Source organism: Cebidichthys violaceus, unplaced genomic scaffold (assembly GCF_023349555.1).
Source record: "Cebidichthys violaceus isolate CVI_PGR_0920_01 unplaced genomic scaffold, fCebVio1.0.p SCAF_9, whole genome shotgun sequence".
NCBI lineage: Eukaryota > Metazoa > Chordata > Actinopteri > Perciformes > Stichaeidae > Cebidichthys > Cebidichthys violaceus.
In genome coordinates this window covers 16202638-16216464 of record NW_027176975.1, presented here as the reverse complement: position 1 = coordinate 16216464, position 13827 = coordinate 16202638, and the positions used below count along the sequence as shown (strand labels likewise).

At 40.0% G+C, this 13827-nt stretch overlaps 1 protein-coding gene across 4 annotated transcripts in view; it reads right to left on the bottom strand.

Moving 5' to 3' along the window:
* The window catches only part of trpm3 (transient receptor potential cation channel, subfamily M, member 3), a 132260-nt gene that overhangs the window by 28414 nt on the left and 90019 nt on the right, over nt 1–13827 (bottom strand). For all 4 annotated transcript variants that reach the window (XM_068703377.1, XM_068703378.1, XM_068703380.1 and 1 more), the window contains exons 9-12: nt 7925–7997; nt 1455–1555; nt 675–809; nt 375–425 (exon numbers count right to left, since the gene is read on the bottom strand). In XM_068703377.1, coding sequence (XP_068559478.1) covers nt 375–425; nt 675–809; nt 1455–1555; nt 7925–7997 — 360 coding nt within the window. The remainder of the gene's footprint in view (nt 1–374; nt 426–674; nt 810–1454; nt 1556–7924; nt 7998–13827) is intronic.

Below are 13827 nucleotides of genomic sequence, written 5' to 3'. Positions count from 1 at the left end.
TGCTCAAACTTAAGTTCTGTGGATAAAGCAGTTTTAATACATGTAGTGTTTGTGTACCATGGTAGTGTGTGCCTTAGAGAAAGCACAGAGTAAATTGCTGAAAAGTCATGAGAGGGATGAGAGTCGTGCATAGCTCTACACAGCCACTGCAGCCCGCAACTCCAGCTGAAAGAGAAATCCCAGCCTCTATTTGCAGTATCAGCAACTAGGGCTACCAAAATGTAGACACACTAATTGATGCAACACACAATGCAAAAAAGCAACTGAAACTATGTAGTAAAATGTGTCTTCTTTAATATACACATTCAAGCCAACATTCCCATACAGTGTGCCTGAACAGCCACAGAGCTAAAGGGACGGCGTGATGGTCTTACCTTTTTGACATCTCTGACGAGGTGGTACAGCGTGTTGGACGGTCCATGTCTCTGTTGAAAAACAAACAAACACAACATATAAGTATATTATTACCATCACCGACAGAATCTACAGTTCCTTAGGACAAAACGGACCCTGCCAGCTATTTTGTTCAAAACCAGCACCATGGTTTTTTTTTTTTTTTTTTTTGCATAAGTAACCTTTAAGTCAATATTTTCATTTGACACGGTTCCCTGGTGTGTTGCTAAAAGATAACACAACTAGTATTTACAAACCATTTAATGTGCATTTTTTATTACCGTGTTGTAGAGCTCCTCCAGTCTGGAAAGTGTGAGGAAACGGTGCATACTGACTCCATTTTCAATCAGCAGCTTGACAAAGTCCACTCTGTCCAGAACTAAGGCATCCAGCATCGCCTGCTCCAGGGAACCAACCTAAGGCACATGGGATGGAGAATACGTATGCTGACAACACCATACACAGCACGTACATTGCATACCACTGATACAAGAGCACTGCATTGAAATACATAAAGATTGATCACCATCACTTACTTAAACTACAAAATGATTATTACAACTCTTTTCCATAGACCAAACATCCAAAATAGAGTTGAAATAAACTTAGACTCAAATTATACATGAAAACGGCAAGGAAAACATACTTCTCAATTATGATCACAAATAACTAGAGCAATCCTTGATTATTATTTGCAAACATTTGTCCGGTGCTGAACCTTTAACTCAGAACTGATCCTGAGCTGCTTTCTGCATCAAAATCACTTGTTAATGCTGACAGTATCCTTATATTTGACATTTCAGTCATCATCTTTCTCTTTCTAATCACATTTCAAGTTATTTTGTGTGAATGTTAAGCATTCTGAAGCGCATTTCTTGAATGCATACAATATCAATTGTTATTAATACTATCAGCTGTTGAGGACAGTTTCTGGAAACAAATCTGAGGTATGGTACATTTCGAAACTGAGATACATTGCCAAAGACCTTTTTAGGCAAACAAACAACATTGCTGCTACAGTATGTTTATTGTCATTTATATTGTTTATGGTTCTTTCTTACAGGCCACTGCTGTCCGTAGATGAAGATTTGACTGCGGGCGATGTCTACTCTGTTCCAAGCCAGAGCCAAACTCAGCTGGTCAGGGGCTGAAGCGTTGGCACCTAAGAGAGGATACAAGTGTGTTGAGAAACAATGTCATGTTTTTGGTAAACAAGGTTGCTTAAACACTGATACAAATTCAGAGATCCAAGTTTAGAACAATGTACAGTACTAGTATTCATTAGCTGCTGTACTTTGTTATTTTAATGTTGATAAAGACCGTAAGTCACTACTCATCTTATATTCTCTTTGCGTGCTTGTATACTCATTTTCCCCAGCTGAATGCTATTTCATATTGTTCAATGTTCATCTGGTAGACAGAATCAATATAAATTCCATGTTCACGATGGAATACATTATTGCCACTTTAACATACAATAGCTGGTAGGAATTTGGTTTGGTTAGCTCACACAAAACAAAATCCTCACATGACATACAGTAACTGCCTTAGGGCATAAAACCAGCAGCAGCACCACATAAAACAAATGTTTCCATGGAGATGCTATCAGCACCACAAACCAGCTGTGACGTATACCCTTGTATGCATACCCTTACTGTGTCTTATACACAGGAATAATTACAGCACATCGGTTATTTAGGAGTTAAGGGCATATACTGCCTCTGGGTAAGTGCTGTTACAAAACCTGGCTGCACTGGTTATAATACTTTTCAGTCTTTAAAAGGTTGGGATAAGGTTAAAAAAAGATCATTTGGAAGGGGGACAAAAAGTCTTGGAGAATTTTTAGTCCCTTTTTTCATAGTCTAATGGTGTAGGTTTCAGCAAGGAGAGGTAGATCCTTGTCTATGACTTTTGATGGTGTGAGTACCATTTTGTCCTGAAGTTTCCTGTCTTATGCTGAAATGTTTCCATACCACGCAGTTATTCTAAAGGTGAAGATATGTGGATATATGGACAACATTTTCAGCTCAGTCTCTGCTGAGCATTAGTCAGTACTGCTGTAGAGTTGTCTTATCACTCTAAAGAAGAGGAGATTGTTACACTCCAAAATGTGTAGAACTCTACTTTGAATGAATGAATTTACTTATGACTAAAGGTTGATGGCCGCTATGGCTATAATGGGAGTCCACTAAATACTTTTGTTTTGAAATATACTTCTGGGTGTGAGATATCTGATGGTGGTTGAGCTGCAGCTTCTTCACTTATGTAGAATGACTTCAGACTTTGACCATACGTCACTCTAAATCACAGAGCAGAATAACTGCAACCAAACACAAGAGGATCCTACAATCACTTTTAATTAACAACTGTGAGTATCTAACTCAAGAGATCTCACCCAGAAAATGTGTAAATGCATCTTGCATGCCCATAACAACATCACTCCATGACTAACTTAATCAACACTTTTAACGGCAGAACATAATATACAGTCACACTATCATTTATCTCCATTTGGTTTTGTGAATCTTATGTCTTGATAGATACAAATAAAATACTGTGGTGAGTAATCTAGCTTGCACTCTGTAGGTATTATAGCTAACGTCTAACACATGCTGAGTGCTGCAGGAATGAGTCCTAAGAATCGTAAAATGAGAACACCCGGTTCCTTTGTCTCAAAGTCTAAAATAATTTTTGGTTAGATGCCTGAAATTCGGCCTGTGGTTAACTCAAGAAATATTAAAGTTTTGTTCTGCAACATAAAATATGTCAGAAAATGTTCCTGAATTTGAAGCTTTTGCGTCTAACAAAGACAAGTAGCTAAATGAGACCACACAACGTCATCACGCCGACTAGTCTGCCTTTAAAGCCTCATTATGTTTACACACGCATATGCGACCGTAGTGTAGATTGTTTACAGCCTAACGTTAGCTTTTTACTTTAGCCGATTGCCTTTACGTTTAAAAAATGATAGGCGTTCATTTGTAAACAAAACGTGTAAATATCATAAACTTGTGTTTGCAACAAAGCTTATTTTCTCCAATAATCTGAAATCCAATGGAAAAATCCCATTGGCTTTTTGTTGATAACTTTTGGGATTGGCCTATAAAAATAAGTCATCCCTGCAGCACTCTATAGCTACATGACTCACAGTAGATTCATCACACTTTTCCCAAGCAGCTAAAAACATCAACAAAACATCTTCAGTTTCAAAACTGGAACAAATCTTCAGCTGGTAATCTAACAATAATTCAGCATGGTAAGAAATATACTCCTAAATCGTTATCCAAACACAGTTCTCAGCAGTGGTGCTCTGGAAGTCTCTATTTCTCTCTCTCAGTAGTGGAAGTCCCTATGGGCATCCCTTGGCTAGGCGTCCATGCTCGCCAAGGTAGCAATAACCCAATTTGTTCAGGTCCTATGCCCTGACAAATGAGCTATCCTGACCCTAACTACTTAAGGTCAATGCTTTACCTTAACCAATACTCTCTGCCTTAACCAGCTACGCAGGGTGGGTCTTGCTAAGAAATGCAGCGGGATTCATAATAACACATCTCTCACCTATTCTTCTTCTGCAGTTGTGCCATGGCTACAATTTTAGATGGCCCTCTACTGACCATGACAAAAAACTTAATTAGATGTTAATCTAATGTTGGTCACATTTGCATTTATCCATTTACATTAACTAACGAGCAGGCTGGCTAGCAAGGCATTTATGCCTTATTTCTAATTCTGTGGAAAAGCTTGCGCAGAGCTTCTGCAGAGCTGCAGACATTGGTTTGCTGAGCTCGCAGAGAGCTGCAGGGACGCGCCATGGACCTCCTGAAAACTGTGACTAACGCGGCAGGAACACGCAGAGCGCATAGGCAGACAGCCGCAGGAGTATGAACCAGACATGCAGACCATGATGCAGACTCATTGCCTGATCTAAATGTGTAGAGGGGAGGATGGGAATACCAGAAATTCTCACAGTGACGTGACTAAGAACATTTAATCTGAATTTAAGACAATTTCATACTTTTTAAGGCCTTTTATTAGTAGATGTGTATTCAAGTAATTTAAGCCATTTTAAGGACCTGCTTACCAGCCTGATAAACACAGACAAAAAAAGACTTTCTGGACAGATCTGATTTGCTTAATGTAATACTGGATAAAGTAAAGGCAAGAAAAAAGGGGTCACTGACAAATAAGGATAAGACAAAAGTGTTGGATGGCATTGCTGAAAGAAGGCATTCTTCATCTTGTTCTCTCATCTTCCCTTTTCTCATCACTGTAATAGCTTTGCTGCATGTTTGCTGTTTGGTAAAGGACATATTGTCGGATGTACATTTGCTTACATTCTCACAATGCATGGCTGGTTTGTTTGTTAACTGTTTTTCTTTCAAATTATACTTGTTAACCTGCAATTATTTATTTATTCTTTAGTTTTATTTAAACACCCTGCAAAATGTAAGAAAATTATTATGATGGGGTTTATGATCAGCCTAAAAACACTTGTGAGATACGGCCCTAGTATGTACAGAAATACCTCCTACTTTAGCTATGTCTTAAAGGAGCATATACAACAGTGATACAGTATTTATTGTATGTGATATGTCTCAAACACTTCATCCAATAGACAAAAATCTAAGAGGCAATATAAAATGAAATGGGGACAGAGGAGGACAGTAAACATAAAACCAAACATCTCTTTTCAGAACTGATTAGCGTTGTATGCTCCAATGTGAAATAGCTTCTCTGTAAAATGCTATTGAATATGCTGCAATAAAGTACTGTTTTCTCTCTTTGTGGCACTTGACCAATTAGATCGAACAGAAGCGCAGTCTGCTGTTCACATTAATAATTTACCTGCACACTGGGAGGAGTTAACCAAAATGAGAAAGATGAGGCAACAATTCATCCAGGCCTTTAGAGAAATCCCCTGTTATTTAAAATATAATAATAATCCCTTGTGTTTAGACAAGACTGTGTCATTTTTAATAAGCACAGAAGTATCATGACTTTACACCATGCTCTCTCCATCTTAAAGCACTGCACAGCATTACTGGAGCTTAATTGTGTGAGTTCAGACAGAGCCCTGCTAATAAGATCCAGAGCCTACTAATAAGAGCTTTAGTGGAGATATCTGTATGTGTAAAGGCAGGGTGGCCTTGCTTTATTAAAGGCTCGTGGTTTCACTGCCTACAGGGAGGTTGAATTGTAGCCAACTGACTTTATGGACCCAATCGTCAAGATATTGATTACTTCAGACAGCGGACCATCAAATACTCTTAACTCCCCTCTGTCACACCATGTGTCTTTTGCTGCCACTTCTCTAAATCTCTCTCTCTCACACACACAGGCTCACACACTCACTCCTTTTCTTTTTTTTTCTTTTGCTCCTGCTCTGTTCTCCCCTCACCGTGTATTCCTGACAGTGCTGTGCCTTGTTGAGCTGCAGGCAGTAGCTTAGTTCTTCAGCGAAGGAGTCTAATCCAGTGTTTTAAAAAGCTCTTGGGCAGGATGTGACTGATTTCATTTTACACTAAAAGCCTTAACGCGTCTCATTCACTCACTCAGATGCAGAATGAGACTTGCATGTAAAATGACCCTCATGTTGTTTACCATAAAGGACCCCCCCAGCGTCTCTCTCTCATCCTTTCACTTCTATGATCTCCTCCTTTTCATTTCATTTTTCCTATTTTGTCTTTTCCACCTTTGATTTCAATTCCTCCCTTCACTCATTCATCTACATGCCATTCCTATCACAATGTGAAATTAAATGAATAGAAAGGGGATAAAAAAAAGTGAAAAGAAATGAAAGACGGAGACAGATGGAGTCAATAAAATACAAGAGTGAATCATGTGTACATAGAGGAAGTAATAGGGCAAGTGTCTGAGATGAAGATCAGGGAGTGATGCATGGGCCACAGAAATAATACATCTTGACTGCTACACATAAATTATGTAAAACATGTTTCTCTATCACACTCTCCCTCTCCAAACTTGTTAAGTCTCTGTGGAATGAAATGTTCCCCTGATAGTTAATCAAATACATGTGCATGTGTACCTCATGTGTTCACATGTATAGGTGTGTATTTGAGAGAAGGCATGCCTGCAAACTCCAGTGGGCGGTGTGAGCGTCATATTCCTTGAAGAGGGAGGAGCGACTGTGATCAATATAGGCTACTGCAAAATCAATCAAAAGCATGGATCTATGAATCCTGTGTGTGTGTGTAGAGGGGTTGGGGCATGGGAAACATTGAAGTGGGAAATAGGGTAGAGGATGAGGTGGTTGGGTTTAATTGCTATGTTTGCATTTGAGGAATTTTCAATTTTGTAACTCAATTTGGTCCAATTCCTTGCCTTTATTACGTAACAATTAGTTGCAGTGTAAGAATTGCAGCCACTGCTAGCTGTCTAGCTCTCTCTATGTCTTACTATGTCATACTTTAGTGCTGTGCAGCTGTTACTTTGCTGATTAATAATTTTATGTGTTGCAGTGTGATATGTAGAGGGGGAAACCAAGCTAGATATATGGCTATAAATCACTATTTGCTTGTCTGCAACTATTGTAATGCCCCTTGACGGCTGTGTATAACATTACTTGTCCACTGCGTGTATAGATAATAAACTTGAACTTTGGGATGCTGGCCACACTGGAAGCATTAATGCAGTTCTGAGAAATGAGAAGCTGATGTGGTATAATAGCATATAGTTAAGTCATGTGTCTCATTCAAAAGTGATTGTTGACCTCAAGGGAAATTAATTTGATAAATGCAAATTAAATTGAAAGATATACTTCAAAAGAGATTAAAAGAGACAATACATTTCATTAATTCATTGGCGATGGTAAGTGTCTTCCTGTAATTATTTGTCTCTGGCCACACAGTTAATGAGCAGCTGTGTTCATACTCATTGATTATTCTGCAGGTGTTGTATTGTATTATATATTATATATTCGGCATATATTAGCATACAATGTAGGAGATCTGAACTCATTGCAAGCTTGTCTGCAATAGCTTTAATTGCTGCAGAGCCACAACCTCCTCACATTTAAAGGAATATGTTGATATTTTGTGAAATACACTTCTTGCTAAGAGTTAGATGAGAAGATGGCTGTACAATAAATATGTAGCTAAAACCAGCAAAATCATCCAAAAAGGCATTGATAAGAGGACTCCATACTCTGTTTCTCCTAAAACTGTAAGAAAGCAATTGTTTGATAAGCTAATGTAACATAAAGACTTAATGCTGCAAGTTTGCTTTCGAGTCTTCCTGCCATGCTTAATGGAGCTTTAAAAGGGAAAAAATAAGGATAGATGTTTATGTTTTATTCCTAATCTTTGAACTGCAAAAGTAAAAACACACTTGTGTGCTTCGAACATGCACCCAAATTGTGACAGTGAGAGGAATGCTTTCTGAAACGAGATCCTCCATTTATGTACAGAAGCTTCCAAACAACAACATCACTGGAGGGAGACAGTGAAATGGAAGCCATTTACAGTACTGTCCATTCTTGCTCCAGCACACGCACATGAATGCACACACCCACCTTTTAGTAATGCTGTGAGGATGGCAAGGTCAATGTCCTGATGACCCTCCGACCCCATCCGGAAAACTGTTATCTGAGAGACAACGAGAGAAAGAGACAGACGCAGAGAGAACGAGTGAGAAAAAGGGTGCATTAATTCTACACCAAGCCAAATTGTTTGAAAGCTAACTATTACTTCTAGTGATGTTTAATTGAATGCATCAAGGCTTATTGCATAAAAAAATTGAGTCACTTCTTGAGAAAGAGTGCTCTTATTTGCTGGATTAAACGTCTTCACTAAAGGTGAAGGAGATAGGTATTGTATAGCTCTGATGTAATGTACTGTATCTCCTCTCCAGCCTCTCTTCTTGTCGGGAGGGAATGAAGGGATTCACTGAGAAGGCAACCAAGGGGAACGAGAGTAAAAACATAACAAAGACAGAGCTCAAATAAAATGTAACCTAGTAATGCTCTCCATTACCAAAGATCATTTAGCTTTTTTTCTTTTGCTGTGTCAAACATTTTTTGGATAAGGCTTTCAGGAAAATATTTTACACTATGGCCACTTTAAGCTTTCGTCTGTTTAGTCTGACATGTCTTTTAGCTGCATTTTTTTATATCCTGCATGAGATGAACTAATGGCGCGATGGATGAAAGCCAAAGTCTGCTGTGAGGGAAATCTCAGAAATGGGGCAGCTTTTCTGGATTTTTTGTTTCTGTAAAATATAGCATGTGCGTGTACAACCGTGTTAACATGTTTGTGGGCATACATGCTCGTATGTGTGCATGCGTGAAGGGCACCTTGTGGATGTCGTCAACGAGAAGATGCGTGTTCTGAATGCCTGATGAGCTATTCCTCTAATCCCTCCCTCCACCCATCCATCTCCTCCCACCTCCCTCTCTTCCCTGCAGCCCATCTCCCTTCCCATCTCCCCCCTCTAAATGGCTTCATTTCGTGGAGCTCTGGGAATCTGCGGGCTTTGCTGCTGCTTTCCCTTGGGCAATGCTGCAATGTTGTGGGCTAACCCTCTTTCTCCCTCTATCTCCCTCTCTAGTTACACAATCTAAATGCACAACAGTAATTCAATTTACATTGATGATTTACAGTATCTTTTACGTTAGCTCATTCATCATTTGTACACCATATGCTGATGACATTTTGGCTCCTCCCTGAGAGAGAAATGAGTGTGGCATCATGAAACTCAAGGGTAGATAACCTTTGGCACAAGCTAGCTTGACCAATGGCACACTTCAAAATGTTGAAGTGCCCTCTCATCTGCATGCCAAATTACTTCTTACACAGCCTTTGGCCATTGTACTGCCAAACGGCAGTTTGGTTGATTTTTTCCTCCCACCTGCAGTCTGCAAAAGCCCGCCCCACTCTGCCTCTGATTGGCTAGTACTCTTCACAGAATTTGTTAAGCTTATTGTTGATGAACAAGATTGGTGGAAGTTTCAATCACTAATAAGGGGAGCATCTAAGTGTGTGTGCACGTATGTGTGTGTGACGGTCACTATCAGCCTGTGTAATCAAAGGGTCTTTCTCCAGGCGAAATAGGAGTGCAATGGGATGTGAAGGTATCGATTGAGGACTTCATGAGCGTGGACACCAATGAGTCACTGGTGCAGTGTGTAATGTGTTCACGTGCTTCTTTGAGTTAAGATATAGTGTGTGTGTGTGTGTGTGTGTGTGTGTGTGTGTGTAGTTGTGTCTGAATGCTTGCAGCCAGTGGCTGGATTATTATTTGCTAGAATGCATCTTTCGCCTTCACTCTAATGGATGTTAACAACACATTTAGGGAGCCATCTGCTGAACACACATGCAATACTGTGATCTCACCAAGTGTGTGTGTTTGTGTGTTTAAAACAGTGTGTTTAAGACAGTGTGATTTGTTCTGTGTGTGTTCTTACATAGTGAGTGTAAATTGATTTTAAAGCTGTGACTTTCTAACAATATCAGAGTAAGAAATAACCATCTATCATTTTTAAGGGTGTGCTCAGGAGTGAGCCTAATTTCACCTAATCAGTACAGAATCCTGTCCTGGCCACTTGTTCATTATACCCTGTAGTTATCGTTATAGCAGATTGGAGAGTTCCCTCACACACACACACACACACACACACACACACACACACACACACACACACACACACACACACACACACACACACACGGCTCGTGGCTGCCTTCAGTACAAAAGATGGATCACAGTGTGATAGAAGAAAGATGATGATTATAGAAGACATTTGGCATTGTTTCTATTCTACCCTCTCTCTCCAGGCTTTATCTCCACTCCCTTTCTTCCACCTATTCTCTTTCTGCCCCCGACCTACTACAACTAGTCTAACATCATCCTCCCACTGGCATGCCTACCACCCCAACTCCCCCCCTCCCATCTTTGCTTGCTTCCTCCTTACTTCTTCCTCCCTCTTCCCTTCCTCCAATCACCACTCCAAGGTGACCCTGTGGATATATTCTACCTGTTATCACAAAGGCTCTACAATACAGAGGCTGAGCAACACAGCCGCTATGACAACGCAAGGTTGCGAATTTAATCTCAACGATCACACAGGGTCAATAAGTGTGTGCACAAGGTAAACAGTCGGCCTCCCCCTCATCTGTTTTCATCCTCTTGCACAAGCAAAGGAGCTCTCGAGTACTTACTGTGAGCAAACAAGTTTATTGAAAGGGTAGACACAGCTTCGTCGTATTTTTGTACTAACGGCGTAAACTCACCCATCCATTGTATATTACATTTTCCATGTGTTTGGTCAAAACGGTATTCTAACGTAACTTAACATTCTGAATGTATTTTGGCCTCAACATTGACAATCATCACCTCAGGGGTCAACATGCAAGGGACAGGGCACTGACTTGTGTCTGTCGCACTCCATCTCACTATTGACAAGAATAGAGGAAAGAGGAAAAGAACGGGAACGATAAGTAGAGGGAGAAAAGTGGAGGCAGGGATCAGGAAGAAAGACGTGAGGCAGCAGGAAAGAGAAAGCATGTGTAACGCAAAGGACACAGAAGGAAGGAGATTCGGAGTTGATAAATTCAAACGGATATAAGAAATGAAAAAGGAAGAGGCAGTGCAATCTTTCTCAGTGTGACTGGGATCTGTTGGAGGATTCCCACATCTTCAGAGACGCTAAGCTACGAGCTTAGAAGAGGATCAGAAAGTTGCTCTTCACGCTGCAGTGAGCCAAGCTGATTGGAAAACATTCATCTTCATTTAACAGGCAAAGACCCTGCTCGTGCTGCTACATGTACATACTGTACAACCCCCCCCCCCCCCACACACACACACACACACACACACACACACACTCATATAGTCCACAAATGTCTCCAAAGCATCCTCTGCAGTCCATACATTTACAATGGTTAGCAGTTCAGATCTGTCAAAGCTCTGTTAATGGTTTCATCTGTGTGAATTTGAGCATAAAATATTAAGATGAATATTTATTACCTTCTGGAATAAACCATAAACCAACAGGGTTAAGCAGCAGAGGAAAGACAGACATACGTTTCTCTATTTATGACATTTGAAACTGATAACTGCCCTGCTGATAATCATCCAAGGCATTGTCTTTCTTCAAGAATATATCTCTGTTTGTGGCTCGAACTCTCTAATGTGCCTCATTTTCACATGTGCTCTCCACCCAAACTATTTGTTTCCCTTCCCTTCTTGTGTCATTTCCTGCCCACTTTCCCCTCTCTCCCTAAATCTGTCCCTCCATCTCTCTCATGGTCCATTGAAGTCACTTTTTCCCTCTCCTCATCATCCTCCCACTCGTTTCTCTTGTCAGAAAGGAGGAGGAACATTGCGGGTGGGTGGTTCCTCCTCAATATTTAATCTGAATTAAACATATAAGGACTATTCTACACTCAATTATTCATATCAAGCGATCATCTTGCCCCCCTCCCATCACAGATGAAGTGCGAAGGGCTGAGAGTGAGAGATGGGGAGGTAGAATGAGGTACTTCTCTCTTAATTAGACCTAGAATTGGATTAACACATTTCTAGCAAAAACAGGCCTTGCTGATATTTAAAGGCACTGGTTCACACGCAGCCTGTAGTCTTTTCAGTGTGCTGATTTGACATTTATAAGAAATGGTTTCATCTTTATGTTGAAGGGATAAAAGAAACAAGATAAGTGATGTGAATACATGAGGAAGATAATTACCCTTATCTTCCAGACAAGTTGATACAAATGTGACCTATGCTTTCTTTTAGTATTCTCTTTCAATGCAATTTTATAACACACCATCTATAAATCTTACATCTGTTACTCTCAAGTAAAACTAAAGAGCTTGCACATCATTCATTGATTAGCTTAACAATTATTGCCCATACCTTCCCCCTCCGACTGGGAACCTAGAATTCTATCATCTATCAGAACCGATTTTTTTCTTTGGTAGATGATCCAACACACTTCTAGATTAGACCAAATGAAAACATAAAGCAGGTAATTGGTACTATTGTTTGTAGCTGCAAAGAGCCCTTCCCAGTTTTATCATTTACTGCCTAACTGATTTCACAGCAACATATTAATTATAAAATGCATCATCTGGCATCTTGAAATGACAATATTAAGGCAAAAAATGTCTATGAGGCTTGAATAAAACTGCCGGTTCCACTTTTGGTAAAACAAGGATAAAAACATAAAACACAGAGGTACACACGTACATATACATTTCAGTGTGTACTTACAATGGATCACAAGTTTACCGCCTCTTGATACAAAACATAAACAGCCCTCAGTACGATAAACAAAGCAGAGGCAACAGGGAAATAACTGAAGCACAAAATGTCTACATGAATAAACCAGCATGCTGAAAGACACATCCACTCTTTAATCATCCTACTTCTCTTTGCTGCTTCCTGTTTAGTGCAGGAGAAATTATTATAAAACTGTTGGTTGGACTAAGTTTTATGACCACCTTACAACAAACGATCTAGATACCTGGAGCGTGCCACAACTCTAGCAAAACTTTCAAAATGTGTCTGCGACAGTAAAATCTCATGAAAAGTAAATTGTTGTAAGGCCGGCATTAAGTAGACACACTCTCCCTCTCACAGCCAGTCACCTTTAGTCTTTCTCTTTTCCTCCTATTCTTTGGTTTTCCTGCTGCAGAGCCAGAAAAATGAAACCGCAGGCGAGCTGGCACACAGACAAACACACAGTCTCATTGTCTCTCTCCCTCTCACACACTTACCCCTTTCGGCCCGCAGCACTGACCCAGGATAAACCCACATTTGCTGCTGCCAGTGTAAATGAGTCAACGCAACGTTTTTGTGACTCTGCTCTTGATCTGGGTTTGACATTACTTGGCTTTGGTATACAAGGTAAACACAGGTGTCTACAATTGTTATTGTTATGGGATTGTAGTACTATAGAACTAATATGATTTCACTGCATCCTAATAGTAGGTATTGACTGCAAAGTCTAGACATCTCAAGTCTTACGTTGCACTCTTACACACATACTCATACACTCACACTCTGCTGAGTAGGTTATTAAGTGATTAGCTGCAAACTGCTGTCCCTCCAGGACCCTGAGGCGGAGCAAGAAAGATTATAGCCGACCCCTCTCACACTGGACACAAACTCTTCACGCCACAAAAACTGACCCCCATTGACTCAGACTCCTACATCCCCAGGACAGTTACTTGCAGTTACACACCCTTGTACAACTCTTCTCTTTAAATATAAACATGACACTTTAATAACATATTTGTTTGAACGTATACTTAATTTGTTTATCATATTCTCTATTTTTAAATTGTAGCGTTTAATGTTGCACTATGTATATTGTCACGCACCAATCACCAAGCCAATAGCAATGAACCGTTTCTGATTCTGATGTCATCTGCAGAGACTCTTGAACATGAATGTGGAGTGAGTGTGTTGAATAAC